This window comes from Rhynchophorus ferrugineus, unplaced genomic scaffold, assembly GCF_030347505.1.
Source record: "Rhynchophorus ferrugineus isolate W39M unplaced genomic scaffold, kcgeb_rfMv2 rfM6, whole genome shotgun sequence".
In the NCBI taxonomy this organism is placed as follows: Eukaryota; Metazoa; Arthropoda; class Insecta; order Coleoptera; family Curculionidae; genus Rhynchophorus; species Rhynchophorus ferrugineus.
The window spans coordinates 6,439,394-6,460,298 of record NW_027472585.1 but is presented as its reverse complement, the minus strand read 5'-3'; the positions used below and the strand labels follow the sequence as shown (position 1 = coordinate 6,460,298).

Genomic DNA, 20,905 nt, shown 5'->3' with positions numbered 1-20,905 from the left:
AATACACTCTTCAGTTCTAATCCAGTCAAAGCAGGGGTCTCCCAAAGTTTCTTATTAGCTCCAGCATTATTCAGCCTCTTTATATCAGATATTTCAATGAAGAAAGATATTGAGACAGCCCAATACGCGGATGACACAGCTTTATTTATCAGTTCTCGTTCTCTAGATGCCGCTAAGAGAAAACTTCAAAAAATCATTTAAATGCCACGGTCCAATGGTTAAATTTCTGGAGGTTGGAAATGAACCCCCAAAAAACTCAGGCAATAATCTTTCACAATCACAGAGACATCCGCGGTGACGAAAAGCCACATATTTCGGCCTTATCTTTGACCGTAGATTCCCATGGTCAGTACAGATAAATTAAGCAATCTCCAAAGGCTACGGTATCGCCACAGTGCTTAACCCTTTCATATGCAGAAAAAGTAAATTGTCTCCGATGATTAAAATTTTGTTTTACAAGCTGCTTATCAGATCCGTCATATTATATGGATCTAACACTTGGTATCGGTTTGTCAGGTCGGAACTAGTGGTAATGCAAAATAAACTTCTCAGACAAACTCTGAACGCGTCATGGTTTGATTGACATTATGAGCTTCGAACAACGTTATCAAGGCCAATACAATGAAAACATGATGGGAGACTATATTTGGGGTTTATTAAGACATGAAAGTACCTACATAAAAGAAAAAGTAAAAGCGTTCACTTTTAAATTATTTTCTACTTTTCTGTAAGTTATTTTGATATACATCATTACATCATTTTTTGTTCAATTAAAAATTAACGCCACAGATTTGAAAAATATCGTTCAAGCGGTTTCCTAAATAAAAAACTGAACTATTTCATGCCATATATATTTTTTTTTTCGTCTAATTACGGCATACAGAATTGGAAGTCAAAATCAAATTTTATGTTGACCAGTGTACTTAATTAAGTAAGGATTATTGGAAGGTTCGTATATAGATAAAATAAATAAATCCAGTTTGTTGTAATACATGCAACTTTATTCTTACACAATACATTCGAAACTTACAAATAACCTTTTTTAAACAATCTCTGCTCCCTAATCAGGCAGACGATCTGAAACCTATAGATTTCATTCTTCCCAAGAAAAATATGCGTCGAAATGTATACGTTTCGTTAGGATTAAAGTTGTTAAAAATAAAAAAAATTGTAGAGAGAGAAAAGAGATATTTTATATGAGAGTGGTAGTTACATACTTACACCTAGATAATATTTTACATAATTAATTTAAAATAAACTGATAAAAGATTTATTATGTGCACGAACGATGAGTATTAATCAAATAAAAAGAGGATTCTTAAGATTTTCTTTGCGTAAGCTGGTGTTGTTGGTTTGTTCACAATTCAGCTGCTCGGCTTTCTTGGACCAAATATACCTACAAATAATAAAATAGAGTTAGAGTAAAATAACATCAAGGAATTTAGCTCGAATCAATAGAACAGAGGAAGAATGAAAGTAATAATGTTAACTAAAATTATAAGAACGGGAATTGTGGTTTTGGATGGGTTTATATCGCTAGTGCTCTAAAGATAGGTTCAAAGCTTTTTTCGAATTTGATGTTGAGAAAAAGACTTACAGATGTGTTGGAAAGAGAGACAGATGAAATATTACTAGCACAAGAGAATAGAACAAGAGAAATAATAAAAGCGGCAAATTAAGGGGATATTTTTTGTTTTTTCAAAGCTTAACCCTATGAATATGCTCCCCAAGTGAATACCACGGAATCGATTTACTTGAATTTTCGCTCCAAATTACGGCTGTTATAATTTTAAGCCATTTTTTATTTTTTCTTAGAAATCGTAAAAGTCCATATTTTGTTATGGTTTTACTTTGTACGATAGAAGAATATATAGAGAAAGCTCGCTTAAAGCATGCACTTTGTTCTTCGAATTTACCAAATATAATTACTATAATTAGCAAATAACAACAAATTGAGTAACAAATTGCACTAGATGTGGTGCTAGTGGTTTTAGAATTAAACTATTTGATAAAATAAGTTTAAAAGAATATTTAATACATTATTATTAACACTTAAATACTTAATTTTCTTTAGTTCAACCGCTGAGATCGTTAATCACAAATATAGCAGCTAGATAATAATATGTAGTTTAAACAAATACTTGAAAGTGGTATTAACTTTTTAAGTGTAACAAAAATATTTGAGAATACAGTTGGAATATAATTGCTTTTTTATGATTGTATTTTTAAATTTCAGTTTGATATTATTTGAAATGTTTTGCATACATACTAGATATAGTTTAATAACTAATTACTTGCTAGTTATTAGAATATGGATTTAGTATTTCTGGGTAATATTGACAAAAAGAAAACAAATAATCTAATTGGAAACACTACAACAATCAAAATTTTACGACACCTGTAGTTAATACAAGGTAATATGTTTAAGTTTAATTTTAAGTACCAAATCAAAATAAATTTACAAATTCTGAAAAATGTTGGCCATAGATAGATAACGGTAAGTTTAAAGTCTGAATGAAGTCAGAACTTATGAGATACATTAAATTTAAGGTAAATTAAATTTTCTTTGTTAGTTAGACTCAGTCAGTGAAGTGCTTTAATTGTACTTCAAAATATCTTTGGTGTGTCTTGATACATTCTAAAAAAAGACATTTACTTCGGATTTGAATTTGTCTATGGATAATAGTGGGATTAAGATATCTATGTGTAAATACCATAGGAGACACAATGGATATCACCATCGTCAGGGAACAACATACCATTGGACATTGCTGGAGATATTTAACCTAGCTAAGGTATAAACAAGATATAAATGGTGGAATTAAGAATTACCGAGGTGACATTGAACATCTGGATCGATCGCCAGAGTTCCAACACTTACTTGGCTTCCGGGTACTGAGCTGGTGGTGACGAAGGTGCGATGCTTGGCACGGATGAGGGAAAGACTGCTCTCGGCGGTATCGGCGCGGTCTTCGGCGGCTTCCAACTCCCTCTGGAAGCGGCGTACGCGGGTTACGGACTGTTGCGATACACCTTCTTGTTCTTGCAGCTGTCTCTTGAAGAGGACGATCTTCTGGTTGGCCTTGTCCAAGGTTTCTTGCAAGAGGGCGATGTTCTTTTGGTCTTCCTCGCATTGGATCATGACTTCCTTGACGGTACGTTCCTTCTTGCGCAAGATCTTGATGGTTTCAGCGTGGCGGCGTTTCTCTGCAAAAGAACAAATGAAATTCAATGTATTTTTATGTTACATTAATTTGGATATAGTCGACAATAGTGATATTGAGTTGATATTAATATACATTCAATAGTGATTAATTAGTATTATCTTGGAAGTTTTACAAATACCATTTTTTATTTGTTTCTTAACCTCAGTAAAATTCGCAAACGGACATTTCATTACTTTCTGTCAATTACCGCAGGGTAATGATTTAACGTCATCCACTGTATTCGGCTGAAACATTTATTCAAGGTAGTGTGCAATTTTTTTTCTTTTATCAGATGCATTACAATAAACTTAGAATATGACATTCTTACCAGATTACTGGAAATAAGCTGACACAAAAAAATTATTGAAAATTATACACTAGTCGCCATCACATATCTGATAAAAGTGAGCGATTTCAATTACCTTCGTCCAATTCGGATTCAAAGTCGCGGATTCTAGCTTCCAACTTGCTGATGATCCTCTTGCCTCCGACGATGGCGTTGGCTTCGACTTCCTCGAGACGAACGGATAAGTTCTTGACTTCGATTTCCAAGGACTTCTTGATGGCTTCGATCTTGACGACGCGTTCTTGTTCCTCGTGCAGAATCTCTACGGTGTGTTTAAGTTCAGCCTGCGGGAATCGATTCGGATTAGTATTGGTTTGCAATCAATAATCGCGATATGAGTTGACGGTCATACCTGGATACGTTGGTAACGCTCGTCGGAGATTCTCAATTCCTTGGTGACTTCGTCGTAGTCGGCGACGACGGTGGTCAATTCTTGCTCGATCTTGCTCTTGGCGGACTGCAAGTTGACGTTGAGGACGTTCAATTCGTTGATGCGAGTGCTGGCGTCTTCGTACAACTGTTCAGCTTGTTTCTTTCCACGAAGGGCCTGGAAATTACCAATATTTTACATATAAATATTACGTGATCACAGTAATCTTAATGGATACTGTGTTAATAACTAATTTAAGTTTAACTCAGTGGCGGCTCCTGGTAAAAATTTTAAGGTGTTCTGCAATGTTTGCAAAAAAGTGTTGAGAAAAATCTTTCGGCTTCTGATGTTACCACGATTTCTAATAATTGTCTAGTCTCCTTCAACGTGTTTCCCAGATTGATTGATATTAAAAATTTTAGAAGGTTTCCACCAATTAAGTTTTGCAATCATTTCTTGAATGAATAACTGACAGTTCAGTTCGTAATCATTTTTTATCAAGCGTGAGATAAAAGGAACATAAGGGAGTGAGTTCAGTAGGTTCGATATTTCTTTAATGTAGTTGGTTAAAAATGATATCTACGTATCTATGACGAATAGAGGCTGCTGCACCACAAACTGTGTTGTTGGAGAATAGATCTTCTATTTCATTCATACACTCAATGAGATTTCCACTTTCGTATACAACATTAATAGTCGGTATATGAAAGTTCCAATGGGTTGGAGCGCTGTGGGGATCTTCTGTTCATAATTTTGTTCTACTCGTTGGGGTGAATTATTAAAAAGCGAGGAATATCTTATAGATTGCCATGTCGGCCGCTCATCACCGCTGCTTCATCATAACTTTGTGCGATAAATTTGTTGGGTGTTAAATTTTGATTTTTGTACTAAGTGTTTCTATATCAAATTTTTCAGGAATTAAGTAGAACCGAGAACACTAAATTGGACATCGCGAAAATGTCTAAAAATAACTACCAGTTGAGAGTTTGCAGCAACATCACATTTCTTCCGCCATGATCGCCAAAAATGAAGAATTACTAATTTCCTCAATAATTTGTTCAAGACTAACATAAACTCTAACCAATCTTTCTGTATTTCATTCGAGGTGCCTTTAAAAACTGAAACATTCTTTAAAAGCTCTTTAAGTCTACGAAATATCCCCGAATTCTGGGAAGTATCGCTCTAATCGTGTTCTTGGAGCCAAGTTAAATGCTCCACAAATTTTTCATTATGTCTCTGTATATTTACCCAATAGGCAGATTCGAATTGAGACATAATATTAGTTGGCCCTAGAAATGCAAATTCCATATAATTATGAAGATGGATTTTAGAGTTTCCAAGTCTTCTTATTTTCAAACTTATCACTACCAAAAATTAAGCAGAGAAATCAGTAAAACGCATTTTTTTGTTATATCACAAATCCATTCATTGCTTAAATAAATGACTCTATTATTCTTCCCTCTACTTGCACCATATTCCTCAATAATAATATCTGGTAAATGTCTATGTTTTACTACTACATTACGTTTGTTAGATTAAACTAAAATTCCATAGTCACAGTTATTAACATTGTTATTATTAGCAGGCCGAAAGTCGTGTAAAATTCCGATACAGATAACCGATATCACATACGGCGCTGGTCTAAATGCAGCGAGATCTCCACTTAAATATCGGCCTTGTTTTAGATCGTTTTGTCGCACACTGGGGAAGCTGAGTGCAACTCGGGTGTTTGAAGGAGCTCGCAGAACACGATCGAGTGCCCCAGATAAACAATAGCGATAGCATGAGTCGGTAGCTTACCGACGGTAGGTTATTCTACTGGTCCACGTGTCTTCGATGGCTCACACTTTCATTGTAGTTTTTTATCGTTTATTACAACAAGAATTCGCAAATGCGAAGTAGGATTTTCTTTTTGGTAAGTAATAGAAAGTATTTTAGTGAGATTATTTTTTAAAATTTTCTTTAGTTGTTTTTTGGGAGCTCTGCAGCACTGCAGCGCTTATGCGCCAGCCGCCACTAGTTTTACTAATGCCTTAGTTCGATAAAACGGACTTACGGATTCATAGTTGCCCCTGATTTCTTCAGCTTCAGCGGTCAAAGCTTGGACTCTCCTGCTGGCGACGCTCAATTGATCTAAAGTGACCTGGAGCTGTCTCTGGATCTCCTCGTAGTGGGCCTGGATTTCGGTGAGCTGCAGAGATTGCTTCTTGATGGTCTTTTGCAGATCGATGTTGGTCTTGTTGGCGGTGTCCAAGGACATTTCCAATTCGGTGATTTGGATCTGGAGCTTCTTCTTGATGCGTTGGACCTCGGTCTTGAGGCGGGTCTCGGCTTCGACGACGCGAGCATTGAGCTGTTCGATTTCAATGCTGGTAGCTTTGCTGAAATTAAATAAAAAATACATATTATAAATGGAACTTTCGAACTGAATCAAAGTAGGTATTGATCTTTATAATTTTTTGGGAAATATATGCTGATGTAGTTATCTTGCAGTTGCCTAGGTAGTAAATTGATGGATATAGATATTTTTCGACTTTAAGAACATATAAAAATGAAATCACTAATTGAATTACTGTATTATTAAAATCATAACTCATTGAGAAATTCACTTGAAATGAGAAAAAATGTTTTAAACGATTGTTAAATGTTCGTTTTTAAAAGGTTTAACAACAAAAGATATCTCAGCTAATAAATGAATTTGGAGGAGAAGTAACTACATATATTATCCTGAGTGATGTATAAATTAAAGTAAGCGTTGGTTCCTGGTTTTGGTTCCATTTTCTACTAGAAAACAGTGGTGTCATGGTTATCGTATGTTTTTAATTTTTGTATGTAAAGTACTAAATAATTGTCTTTTTAAATCATTTTTTGCATAATAAATAATTTGGATTCTGTATTGGAATTATGTAGGGTATGAGTTTGTAGGGTACAAAATTACGTTTTGTAAATAAGTTTATTATTATTGTTATATTATTATTGATATATTATTGTTTGAGTAATAGATTTTTTTATTATATGTACATATAAGCCCCAAAATAAGACGACAACGAATTTTATATACTTTACAACCAGCTAAATCTGACAAAAGTGATTCGCGAAAATCTTCGAAGTTAATGAGACAGTTTCCTCAGAATAATTGGACATGTGGCAATCGTGCCGCTAGAGCATCGTAGGACGATGAATTCTGTTTGGTACATAACCATTTGTATACCAGAAGTGCTTTGTGGAATACGAAAAAAGAAGCGACAACACATATGTTGGAACAATCACTATTTGACTGGCCAAAATGTCAAAATGACCTGTGCTCTTCATGTCGCTGTGCTTTTAAGAATTATGTTTTGGAGATAATTTAATCAGAGTGGAAAAACTGTTAGAAAAAATTATTCATGCTCATGCAAAGATGTATTGAACATCATAGAGAATACTTAGACAAATAATAAAGCCATTTTATTTAATAAATTACTGTATTTTTTATTATTCTAGGCTCAATTTTTGTTCTTTTAATATTATATAATCCATTATAATTTTCTGTATATTTTTTATGGACGCATGTGATATATTTAACCGAATTAAAAGCGAAACATGTTTAATTTGGCACACGATTTCGACTCGCTTTCATTCTTAATGGTCATCTATTTATAGACAACGACATTACTAGGAAGCTCACTTACATAACTTCCTTTTTCACGCTGACCTTTGAGGAATTTCAAACTTTCGATAAGTGTTTTTAAGGTTCAGGCGAATAATTGATCAAAAAAACATCGTACAATACATCAAGTCACCTTTGATCGATAAGATTGTGGGTGGTTCTACGATCGAAACACCTCAATTCCTCGCTCAGGGCGTGTAGGGGTTGCTTGAAGGCCTCCTCCAACTGCTTGGTGTTTCGTTCCTCCATGACATTGACGTGTGCGGCTCGAATCACTACACCCGACGACATGGCCCTGGCTTGATCTACGTGCAACGCCTCCTCGATCACTCTCCTGCTGCCCGAAAGCAACTGGCTCGCGATACCCTTCGCCGATTTACCTCGGAAGAATCTCTGTTGGGCACGAAGTTCTTGTTCGACGTCCCTGTCTCTTACGGGATGATAATCGATATCGTCCTTCATTCTGCTTTTCAGTTTCTTGATTTCCTTGACGATCTTGTTCTTCTTGCGACTTTCCTGATGGATTTTCGTGGTTATCTTCGCGGCACTGACCGATTCCGATAACAAGAAGCTGGAACTGGCGTGACCGAGACCGAGTCGCAGTTTGGCGCTTTTCTCCGTTCTATCCGATATTTTGGAGAGGTCGTGCTCGCTGTAACTGCGGATTCTCATCGGGTCAAACTGGTCCAGGCCCAGCTCATCGGTCCATGGTAGGTGGGGAGGAGCTACGCGTTTCCCTTTCGATTTGTCCTCAATGAAATCCACCATCGGCTGGTAGAAGTTCATTCCTACGCCATAGTTGTATTTATAGAGCTGGGTTTTCGGTTGCCACTTGGATTTGATGGAGGACATTTAACGGTCAGAGCTGAGATGAACAACTATTTGTCTGTGTCGGTTTGATGCGTTTTTATACGGACACATCGAGGGTTTTTTGGCGACGTGATAATTGAAATATTGTTGGCTGACGCAGCTGGGATTTTTCAGAGTTCAATTGTATTATATTTTATTTATAGCTTATTCTTTATATCAAAGCTATTTTTCGTACGTAGTATTGATTAGTAGTGATATTATGTTATAGCTACATGAAGCTTATAATAACGATATTTTTTAAAACAAACGTTTACTCTTAGTGTCTGTTTGAAAAACAAGTTATTTTTATGTAGTATTCGTTTTGGGTGCCAAGAACTTAGTAATTGTTTCTTCCCAATTTATTTATTACTCCCATTGTTTAACTCATTCAAATCTATTTATATAGCTTATTAATCAATGAAAAATATAATAATTTAAATGCTTTAAAGCATTGTCTAATTTTTTTCTAGTGTAAGCCAGACCTTTCAATTATTTTAATATTTATTCTAGTATTCTTGAACAAAATTTAACAAATAATCTTTTTTTATTATTTTCTAATTTCGATAACTAAATATAAAAAATAAATAATAACGATTCATTATGACAGATGAAATTGGTGGACAAAAATAATAATGTAAATATTTGGTGACTTATTCTATATTTTATAATTTTGTTAAAAACAGATTTGATCAAGATTAGATGTAGAATCACAAAATAGATTTTAATTCTGAACAAGAAGAAACAGTTAAAGCCTTCGTTTATTTACCAAGGACAATTAAAAGTAGTAAAAATGGACACCTCAGTAACAAATGAAATAGTACTTGGAACATTTGCTGACGACACAGTTATCATGGCAAAGGATGTAATTTTGACTAAGGCTGCAGAAAAAGTACAAGTAGTATATCTACAAATTGACTAGAGGCTAGAAAATACAGCTTAATAGCTCCAAATCTGTTCATATTAATTTTGATGACAAAAACCTAATTCAGCAGAATCAGCTATATATCTGGGATTACATCTCAATGGTAGGTTAAATTGGAAACATCATATTAAACAAAGAGCAGGGCAGATTAGACTCAAAGGTCGAGCAACTGTACTAGTTAGTCGGAAGATACTCTCAACTTGACCTAAAATCAAAGAGATTGGTTTATCAGTCAATCATAAAACCAATTTGGGACCTATAAGGTGAAAATATGGGGTTGCATTAAGACATCAAACGAATTAGTATTCCTATGCACCCTAAACAAAGCTCAGAGTTCGAAATCAAATGGATACAAGAAGTGATCCAATATATCACCTTAAAACTTGAAATTAGGTTGCTAAATCACAGCAACGTACAGCTACTGGACAACACGCAGGAAATCAGAAGAATGAACCGAACAAAACCACACGAAATTGTTCAGTGTATAAATGTATTCTTAACTTTAGCTCAATTAGTTTTATTTTAATTTAGGAAATATATATTGATGTATTAATCCCTTACCAGCCTTGCTTGTATATTAATGTAAGTACAACAGGACAGTAGTAATAAATTAATTTGTAAATTAAGATTGTACTAAGTATATCTAATGTAAGATTTGATTCATTAAAAAACATTTATTTTAAAATTAATCTGTTAAGATGGAGGACATGGATTGAAAGTCATTAACTGAAGCTTCTGTTTTTGAACATTCTATATTTTCGTACATATGTTCATTTAAGTATTTATGAACAAATTAATTATATTTGGGATACATTTTCATCGACTAGTACATCTATGTATTGTGTCAAAAGTGTCGATTGTATTTCGTTCTTGTATTTTAGTACGAAATTGATCAATGTTTGGTATTAACTTTTCCTATCATAACAAAATGAGTCTATCGAGTAACGTTTATTTTATTCTTTTCGTTTAAAATAGAATTAATTAAATTAATTAAGAAATGATACATACCGAATAGCTTCAATTTCTTCATCCTTTTCGGCAAGACGTTTCTCAGCTTCATGACGGAACTGTGCCAATTCAGACGACAAACGTTGGGAGCGTTGTTCTTCGGCTTTACGTCCCTAAGAGTCAACAGAAAGTGAGTACGACGTAGAGCTTTGTAACAGATGTAACACTTACGGCTTCAGCTTCCTTGTAGGCGGCGGTGAGTTCTTCACGTTCATTCTCCAAACGACGGAGTTCCAATTCCAATTCGTGGAGACGACGGGTGAGTTCAGTGATGGTAACCTTGGCATCACCCAAGTCATCTGTAAATTAATAATTCCTGTAAATTTGTTTTAAATTCTTGTATATCAATAATTACTTTAATTATAATAATTTTGTTGAAATGTAAATTTTAAAATTCAAACTTTAAAAGATTTTTTCCCGAAATTTCCTTATTAACGTAAATAAAGATATTGATTTATTAAAAATTTGATGGAAGACTTTTTGTAAATCCCTAGGTATCCAAGAACATAATGTTTGTTTTATGAGGTAACTTAAAAGAAAATTAGGTGGGTCATGAATGTTTAGAATTATGACTATGTTATATCCGATACTTTTGAAATTATCGCAGTTAAACAAAATGGATCAAAATAGATTTAATATCGAAGATGGAGTAGTAGAACTTTAACTACAAATAATTTTGCGGCAATGCAAGGTTTTATATATAAAAGGACTAGAAAATATGTAAAAATATAATCCTTACCAGCCAGTTTCTTGTTCTCTCTGGCCAAAGCGTCCTTCTGTTCCCTGGTCTTGTCCAATTCGTGAACGGTACGTTGCAATTCAGTAACCTTGACTCTCAGATCCCTCTGGCTCTGTTCGTACAATTGAACAGTCTCGTCCAAACGGGTCTTCAAGTCGATGTTGATTCTCTCGAGCTGATCCACGCGCTTTTGCAGTTCCCTATTGATAATTAACGTTAAGAACATCACCAACCAGAGCTCAAAAATTCGACTCACCTGGCAGTGTTGTTGGCCTTCTCCAAATCGATGATCAAAACCTCCACCTCGGACTGGAGACGGGATTTCTGTTTCTCCAAGTTGTTGACCTTGACCAGAAGAGCCTCGATGTGTTCCTCTTGCTCCTGGAGACGGGCGTTGAATTTGCGACGCAATTCCTCAACTTCCTCGGCGCGAGCGGCGGCTTCGGTCTCGTACTTGGATTTCCAGACCTGGATTTCTCCCTGGGATTTGACCAGTTGCCTTTCGAGGTCCAACCTGGCCTCGCTCTCTTCCTCCAATTGGACGCGGATGGATTCCAATTCAACTTCCACCTGGTGGAGCTGAGCTTCGAGGAGGGATCTCCTCCTCTCGTCATCTTCAGCGCGGCGACGGGCATCGTCGAGTTGACCGGCCAATTGGGATTTGAGGTAATTGGCGTTTTCAAGGGTGACCTGGGATGGAGACCGTGGCAATGAACACGTCACCTATCGTGAGTTGGTTAGTGAAGGTTCTTACCTTGATATCTTGAACTTCCTTGGTAAGTTCGAGGTTCTCCTGGGAGAGGCGTTGTTTGTGGGAGGTGATGTCAACGATGGTATGGTTAAGTTCCTCGATTCTGACATTCAATTCGGTGATGGTTACTTCCAATTTTTCGGAGTGTTTGATGGAGATCAAACGTTCCTTGTTCAAGCTTTCGACTTGAGACAGGAGTTCGTACACTTCAGTTTGGAATTTGGATTTTTCTTTTTCGGCTCTGTAAATTAGCAAATAAAAGTTTTATTCATATAATTCATTTAATATTCCCTATTATTGTTAGTAATTAGTATAATTATTTTTTATGGTTTGATTTAAATAACAAAAGGTAGTTGATCAGGTTTTAATAATTAACTAACAAAAGCAAGTTTTTAATACTTAAAATATTATATATGATTAAATAGTTCAAAGTCTTAAATCGACAACAGAGTTCTATAAAAAAGTGTTAATATAAATGGTAATGAAGGTAATGCTAGTACAATGGTCAAGAACACTATACCTCCAAGTAATTTATGTAAAGATGTTAATAAAAGTTAAATGAATTATAAAATCGATAATATTGACCAGATATTGTAGATTATATAAAAGTGCATTATGACAAACATCTAAAATAATATTATCTCAAGTTTTACATCACTATTTGAAATTTTTTTTATACTCCTTTATGTCCTATAATATAAAATTTGTTGTTTTGTTACTTAATAGAAAATCGTAAAGGTCAACAAACATGGACAAAAATGTTTTAAAAGTTTAAAGAGTTTAATATTATTTATTATTCTTAATAATATTATCTATTATATTTAAAGTGCATTTTAAATAACAAAAACAAGGTTTATATGATGCTTTATATAATATTATATGCAATTAAACAGTTCAAAGTATTAGATCGACGAGTTCTATAAAAAAAATTGTTAATATGAATCGTAATGGTACGATGGTATGATGATAAGACTATACCTCCAAGTAATTAGATGTTAATAAAAGTTAAATTAATTATAAAATGGATAAAATTGCCCAGAAAATTTAAGAAATATTCCCACAACTATACTAACAAATGTTGGTAAACAAATATAAGTGTAACCAGTATGGTTTGAACACAAACAAAGAAATATTAGGAATATTTATCAGCACTTTTAGATTATAACATTTAGTTATAGATATTTAAATATTGAATATGTTTGTATATATATATATATATATATATATATATATAATAACAATTACAGAATGGGCTTTCAAAGATGCTCAAACAGCTCTCGATTAGAAGGTAGAGATTAAAATAGATTCTAAATATCTGGAGCAGTAGAATATTTGTCATCTATAAATAACTTTCCATGTTTACAACAGATTTACTCACTAATATATAGGACCAATCTGTTTATAATTTAAATATTACTATCTTGCTTAGTTGTGGTATTTTGATAATGCTCATTGTCATTATACCTTTTGTTTGAAATTCCTCAAGCCTATACTATAATAATATAAAGATAGCTATCACTATTAATAATATACTTTAATAACGATTTGGAACTATGAGAAAAAGTAGTGCTTGTTGAATTCATTCATTCATTCATGAAAAGTTATATTTGAATTCATTATTTGGAGATATTTCACATTAAAGTTTATTGACCACCGTTAGTGAATCTATCATTTCACATCAATCAAAGAACACTGTAATGAAGGTGGAGTATTGTCTTCGTGCTATCCTTAATTGTGCAGTAAGCTCAATGATTATTCGCAGGATTTAGACCTGTTGAATTACTTTCTCTTGTATGGTAACAACGAATCGATGGTAAAATATGTAAAATATATAAAATATATATATTAATAATAAATATTACCTTGCTAGTTGTTTAAAAAAGCATTTAAAAGAAATTGTTGTTATTTTATATACTTAAAGTATTACTTGAAGGTTTTGAGGTTTGTATTTTTATGAATTTTGAATGTACTCTAGATAACAATATTATAGAAAGTTTACAGTGAACCATAGTGTTAATGTTAGATGTAAACAATGGTATAGTTCTTGTTTATTTATATATGAATGCGCTGAAGGTGTCCAATAAAGGGCCGATAAAAACAATTGAAATCTGAAGGAAATCGAAAGCGATTGTCGGATGTTTGTCTCCGTGTAGTTATGTAACAAATTAAAGCTGAAAATTATTAATAACGTTGTAACAAAATAGACTGCTGTGGTAAGAAAAGCGACGGCTCAGGACTAATATGGCGGGGTACATATTAAGGAGCTATTTATAACCGGACGAAGTCTGCCGAACAAAATCGAAACATTTCGAAAAGATTTTCGGAATTTTCGTGGAAAAACCCTGTGTGTGTGTTTTTTTTCTCTCGGCCGTTTTATTTTCGTTTTCGTATCGTAATAAATAACGTAGGAATTCGCCATGAGATGACATCTAATTTACGTCGGAAGAAGCTAACCGGTGAAAAACAAAAGTTTTCACATTGTTCGAGGTTCTATTTTTGGTCCTTATATTCTCGTTATGCCTTCAATTTATTACAAAAATGGTCTAATATCATATAGTACTATAACGAAAGTGTCATAAGAGGTTAAAAGCAAGTATCACTATCAATGATGGGTAAAAAATTAAATAAATGTAGGCCAAAAATATTTTACACTTGTACATCATTCTTGCAATCTTTAAATATTAACAATCAATAAAGAATGGACAGCCCCTGAGTATAATTGTTTTTTGTCCGTGAACAAAAATATATTTCCATCATATTCTTGAAACTGAATGTCAATAATTGTTGAATCTCTATATGACAAACTGGATATTAGCGTGTGACAATTACTATTTTAATAGATTTAGTTTTAAAAATTAAGTATAATTAATTAAGCAATAAGTATAATTCATTTTTAACATATTAAAAACTTTAAAACAATTATAGTAAATTACTGGATATGTTTTTCATGAACTATCATTTATTATGTCATAATTAACACACTTGATACAGAGCCAAAATATGTTTAGTCTTATATTACCATCATGAATAATGAATAGTTTTTTTTTGTATTTACATTTTTAAAATATCTACAATTAGCATAGCCTAAATTACGAAATAAATTTTTAATACCTTGTTTGTTATATTTGTATATAATGTTAGGTGAGAAACACAGTAGTGTAAGTATTTCTTTCTAATTCATTGAATTTTCTGTATTATTGGTAAACTCAAGAAAATTTTAATTTAAATATTGTTCATATTATTTCTTAATCATAATGTTTTCTGTGACAAATAATTCGATTTTCTTAAAATATTGTCTTGATATAATTTCAAAATAACTCAATATATTAGTTTTTCAATATTTATATTATCGTTTATATGGAACATATTATATGTAAAATTAATGCTGATTGAGATAAATTCATAGGTTGAGGCAAAGTATCTGAACATTTGTTGCAAAATGAGTAAACAATTCATGTTTTATTTCAAATGCATAAGGAATTTGCAGATGGAGTTTGTCTCCAATTATATTATTGAGGACATGTGATATGAATAGAAGATTGAAGCAACTGTAATAATAAGAATTTAGAATAAAATTTATATTAATTAACAGAAATTAGTTGCTGTTGTCATTTGGAGTGACTGCATAGAATGACTTTTGATCTTTATGAAGGGCTTTAAAATATTAAGGCTATAACAATATTTAATTTAAAAAGAGGTTAGTGTTCAATATATATAAATAGCTATAATAATTTCATCTTTATTTATTTATTTTAATTAAATTATTGATGAATATGACATTTAATTTAATATGTTTTTTTTTGTGTTATTAGCTTTTTATCACGACTTTTCATCATTATTAATATTTTTAATGTTAAATGAGGATTTTTAGATCTAATTTGGTTGTGTTAAACTTCTATCTGGAAAAACAACGGTTATTCACCTGGATTTAGCCTTGGCGAGGGTGTCGATCTGGTCTTGGAAGTCGACGACGATTTCCTGGTGCTTTTTTTTCAGAATGGCGGCGGTCTCTTCGGACTCGATGTGCACATCCTCGAGAAGTTTGCGCAGTTTCAACAGTTCAGTGTCGCGTTTCTTGTTGATTTCGAACTGAAAGGAGATAGGACAACGATTGAGTGAGCAGCTGGACGCGGCGACGGTCGAATTCTTACCTGAGTTTCAGCGCCACCTTCAGCTTCTTCTAAACGTTCGGACAATTGAATGACCTGTACGCTCAAATCAGCCTTTTCTCTCTCGATCTACAAATACAGAAAAGGTAAGAAACATACAATATAAAGATAATATGAAAATAGTAATAACAATACTAGGAATTGACCAACAAGATATAGATGTATGCCAAAAAACTGTCTTGAATTATTAATATTAGTAATTTGATATTGTAGTATTATAATAGTTTATGATTTCTCATAATAATATTGATCAGTTTCTAGTATGCTCATTGTAACAATTAAAAGTTTTTAGCACTTGCTATCAGCTTATTAGTTACTTATGAACATTATAGAATTTGATTAGTATTCAACAATGTAATATATCAATTAAACATATGAGATATTTTACATTTGGAACAACTATTGTTATTATATACTTAATACCGAAGTGTACATACCTGAATTTGCATATAAAAATATAATATAACACCAATAATGACATATTTCCATGGTTATTGGTTTTATATTATCAAATTTGCCTTTTTTAGTGATTGTTTTGTTACAAATTATTAAAATCAATAGTGAATTTTAATATAGTAAAATAACAAGTAATTATTAGTAAAATAAGGATATTAAATATATTAATAAAATCTCAGTTCATTAATAGTAACACACTAAATACTGAAGAGCAAACAAGAATAATTGCAAATAAAATGTAGTGTTTTATAGATACAAAACTAAGCGATCTAAAACTTAAATTAATAATAGTTGAGCAGTATGAGATTGAATTAGTAGAAACAGTTCATAGAAATAGTTCATATATAATTATTTACCTTTAATTAACTTTAAATAATAATTTAGTTATTTAGTTGAAAAATAATCAATTAAAATACATACATAGTACAAGTTTGTGATATATATTAATATTAAATAAATCCCCATTGGTTTCGATTAAGTTTTTAAGATCAGTATAAGATAAGACATTTATTACATCATTCTTATTAAATCTACTTCCTCAAAATATCGAATTATTTGGGTTAACGTTAAAGTATTTCAGTAGGTGTGAAGCAGCGTTTGGTGGTTATTTTCAGATGCCAGCTTTTATATATTCAGATTGTGTTTACCAATTTATTTTCCGTACTTTTATAGCTTTCCCAGGAACAACTTCAAAGCACGATAGTAATTAACTTTATGTTTGTGAATTTATCACCGTGAGTTTAGATTGAACTGAATACTTCATTATATTTTTATTAAGTTCGACTGTTTCAAGTAGTGTTGCATTTCTTTTTGGGTATCTTGTTCTTGATATATTTGGATTGGTTTCTTGTACTATTATTAAGTCTTCAAACATTTTTGGAGTTCTCAGTTCAGAGTTTATTGTGTTTCATGACACTGTTAACTTGTTTTAATCTAAATATAGATAAATGTAGAGAATTATATGTTGATTGATAACCAATTTATTAAAATTTTACTATTACTGGTAGCATTTATCATTTGACACTACTAAACAGATGCTATAACAATATTAACAATATTTAATATTAAATGCAAATATTGACTCGCAATTTTTACCTTAATATTTATTACTATCTTCATGGTTATTAATATTTGTTATTTATATTTTCTGTATGTTTGAATCAGTCACTCATATATTGTATTTACTACATAAATAATCTTGCTTTAAAAAAAATTTCATTAAATAAAGTCATCATCAAGTATCATTTGGGAAACAATCTATCCGAGAAAAATATTTAAATAACGGTAAAAGAAATCAATGTAAAGCTAATTAAACTTGTCTTCATCACTTTATGTTTAATGAAATAAAACTGGTTAATTAATATTAACTCATTATGAATTTTACATCTCCAATATCATTCCCATTGATGTGCAAGATTCATTCATCATCAATTAACAAATATGATAATGTTGATGTTGTAGCTTGATATATGATATGAAATGTCTTTTGATGAATCAGGGTGATATATGATATATATGTTTGTTGAAATAAAACTGGTCAATATAATGTTAACTCTTTATGGAGTTTCCATCTCCAATATCATTCCCATTGATGTGCAAGATGCAGTCATCATTCATCATCAATTAACACATGTGATAATGTTGATGTTGTAGCTTGATATAATGATATAAAAAAGAAATGTCCTTTGATGAATCAGGATGGTAGCAGGGGATCATTGATGACCTCACGCGTCAATCAAAACCGGCAACAAATTTCATGTAGGATGATGTGTATCGGGAAAAATTTCGTTCGGATCGTTTTTGACATAATTTTGGCCTCGCGAAAACATATTTTTTCGCAACCAACGGTCTATTTTTAGCCGATGGTCCTGAGCGAAGTGGAACGGACCCCAGCAGATTGCCAAATTGAAAATAGCTCAGTCGGCATGGCTCAATCATTTTTCTAAATACAGAGCGTGACTATGTAATGGAGACGATATTTTTCATCAATTGAACCTATTATTCGTTAACGAGCTGTCTCGGGAATCGGATAACTAATATTTTCTGGATTTGGAGAATTCTTGGAAGTTCACCGTTTAGTGGTGAACAAGAATCAGTTTGATTAATTTAAGAAATCGTTTTGATTACTTTTAGATGACGATAATTAAACAGATTCATGAGTTGTCAAGATTATTCAATTTTCCTGAACTTATATTGTAGAGTTCAAATATTACGTTAACATTTTCTTTTCAAACTTGTTATACAAAATTCTGGTAACGCATTAAAGTTGTGGTTTCGTTATAGAAATTCCAACGCAATCAAATTCGAATTCACTGTATTAAGGAGTTATAGCTGCTGTATAACCAGACGGAGCGAAATTGGCAGAAAACTAAAGCTAAAGTCCAAGCGCGATAAAGAGAAACCAAAGCCGTGTTGTTAGTGCTGTGAAACGCAAGCGATTAGAGTTTAGAGCAAAAGTCGTCAATCGTACTCACTCTAGATCTGAGTTCTCTCTCGACTTCGAGGTCATCTTGGAGAAGACGAATTTTGTCCTGAAAAAATATATAAATTTCGATATAAGGCTCGTGAATCAATCATTCTTTTAATATTTTGTTTTATGTTATGCATTGATTTGTCAGCATTTTGATGACACCGACGGTGATGTTAAATAAGTAAGCTTTAGTTTTCTGAGCGAGAGAGTGAGAGAGGGAGAATTGTTTTCGAATTTGGGGGAGTTCACCAAATAAGGGAGTGACGCTCGTGATATTTAGGTGTAAATTCCACTAGAAATCGAACACTGTTCACAATGAATCACAGAATAATCGCACTGGTAACCGGATATCCCGTTGAGATTCACCAATTTTTTTACGCGATATTTTTACCTCGAGCCTGCTTAGTGCGGTAAGGTCGGCGCTGTACTCGATGCTGACGTCAGCGGAGGCACCCTGGACACCGCTGGCTTTGTAAGAATATTTGGAGCTTCTCGCTACTGCGGCACTGGAAGAAGCCATGGTATTGTTCCTTGCTCAGTGTTGTGTGCTGGCCCTTCTTGTTCTTGGCGTGTGTGTTCGTATCAGAAACTGACTAAACTAGGTCGTAGTAACACTGGCCGAGGGAGAAACCGCGCGTGGCAGCCGGGCAGTGCGTCGTTCGTATGAGCGTCGCGACGCCACGGACGCCCCGAATAAGACGCGTCGCGGCGGTGGGGAGAGGCGCGCGCACCAGCGGCTTCGGTTTTCAGGTTTTTGGAAGGACGGGCGCGGCTATAAATAGGTCGCGGACTTTTTATACGGACGAAAGAGAAACGGTCTAGAACGTCGAGGTGATACTTTCTCGTTATACGCGCGATACCTTCGTTGTTGTTCTTCTTAGACGGTCATTCTGTAACAACGGTCAACAGCTTATCGCATTACCGAATTCTCTGCGATAAATTTGCTACTTCCAAATATATCTAATAACTTCCCTTTTTGGCTAAATATATTTGTTGGGACTTAATTATATTTATCCATATTTAAGAAAGATGTTTAATTTTAAGTTCAGGAAAATTATAATGTTTTTTGTTTTTCCAAAGGGTTAATTAAAAGTCCCCGGCCTGACACATAGATGGCGCTACTAGAATTAAATCAACATGTTTTTTTAGTTAGCCCTAATCAACAAAAAATGCGTGTATAAATTTGACAGCTGTCGGATCATTAATTTGTGAGTTATAGCATTTTGAGTGAAGCAACTTTTGTTTTTGTGAAAAAATTGATAAAAATGAATATGAATTTCGCGTGTTGATAAAATATTGCTTTTCGAAGGGAAAATATACAGTTGAAGCAAAGACTTGGCTTAATGCTGAGTTTCCGGACACTGCCTCAGGAGAATCAACCATCAAGGATTGCTATGCTTAGTTTAGACGTGGTGAAATGAGCACCGAAGATGATGAACGCAGTGGACGCCCAAAAGAGGTTGTCGACGAAAATATTTAAAAAATTTACAAAATGATTTTGAATGATTGTAACTTGAAATTGAATGAAATAGCAGACACTCTAAAGATATCAACTGAACGTGTACATCATGTCATTCACGAATATTTGGGTGTGAGGAAGCTCTATGCAAAGTGGGTGCCGCGCGAGCTCACTTTTGACCAATAACAACGAATTGATGATTCGGAGCAGTGTTTGAAGATGATCAAGCCTAATAAACCCGAGTTTTTGCATCGATATGTAACATTGGATGAAACATGGCTCCATCATTTCACTCCGAAGTCCAATCGACAGCTATCAGAGTAGACTGCATACGATGTACCCACTTCAAAGCATGGGAAAGCGGAACAGACGGCTGGCAAGGTTATGGCGTCTGTATTTTGGGATGCACATGGAATAATTTTCATTGGCTACCTTGAAAAAGGAAGGAGCATCATAACGCTATGTAATAGTATAGCGTTAATGGACCGTTCGAAGGACGAAATCGGCGAAA

General features: G+C 33.4%; 1 protein-coding gene across 1 annotated transcript; it reads right to left on the bottom strand.

The window, feature by feature from the left end:
* Positions 1-979: 979 nt before the first annotated feature.
* On the bottom strand, positions 980-19,705 carry Prm (Paramyosin). Its single transcript, XM_076407816.1, has 14 exons — positions 19,327-19,705; positions 18,940-18,996; positions 15,992-16,078; positions 15,763-15,929; positions 11,844-12,081; positions 11,346-11,779; positions 11,090-11,289; positions 10,522-10,649; positions 10,351-10,463; positions 5,979-6,303; positions 3,905-4,099; positions 3,629-3,836; positions 2,882-3,207; positions 980-1,396 (listed from the first exon to the last, which is right to left on the bottom strand). The coding sequence occupies exons 1-14, from the start codon at positions 19,453-19,455 to the stop codon at positions 1,358-1,360; spliced, it is 2,646 nt and encodes an 881-aa protein (XP_076263931.1). The 5' UTR covers positions 19,456-19,705; the 3' UTR covers positions 980-1,357.
* Positions 19,706-20,905: the final 1,200 nt, after the last annotated feature.

What these genes read in the sequence shown, in the direction of transcription:
- Prm (XM_076407816.1), bottom strand. Translation starts at nt 19,455, where the DNA reads ATGGCTTCTTCCAGTGCCGCAGTAGCGAGAAGCTCCAAATATTCTTAC. An exon ending in CTCGCCAAGGCTAAATCCAG is followed by an intron (nt 12,082 to 15,762) that starts GTGAATAACCGT and finishes GCTAATTTACAG; the next exon opens with AGCCGAAAAAGAAAAATCCA. An exon ending in AGGAAGTTCAAGATATCAAG is followed by an intron (nt 11,780 to 11,843) that starts GTAAGAACCTTC and finishes TCTCCATCCCAG; the next exon opens with GTCACCCTTGAAAACGCCAA.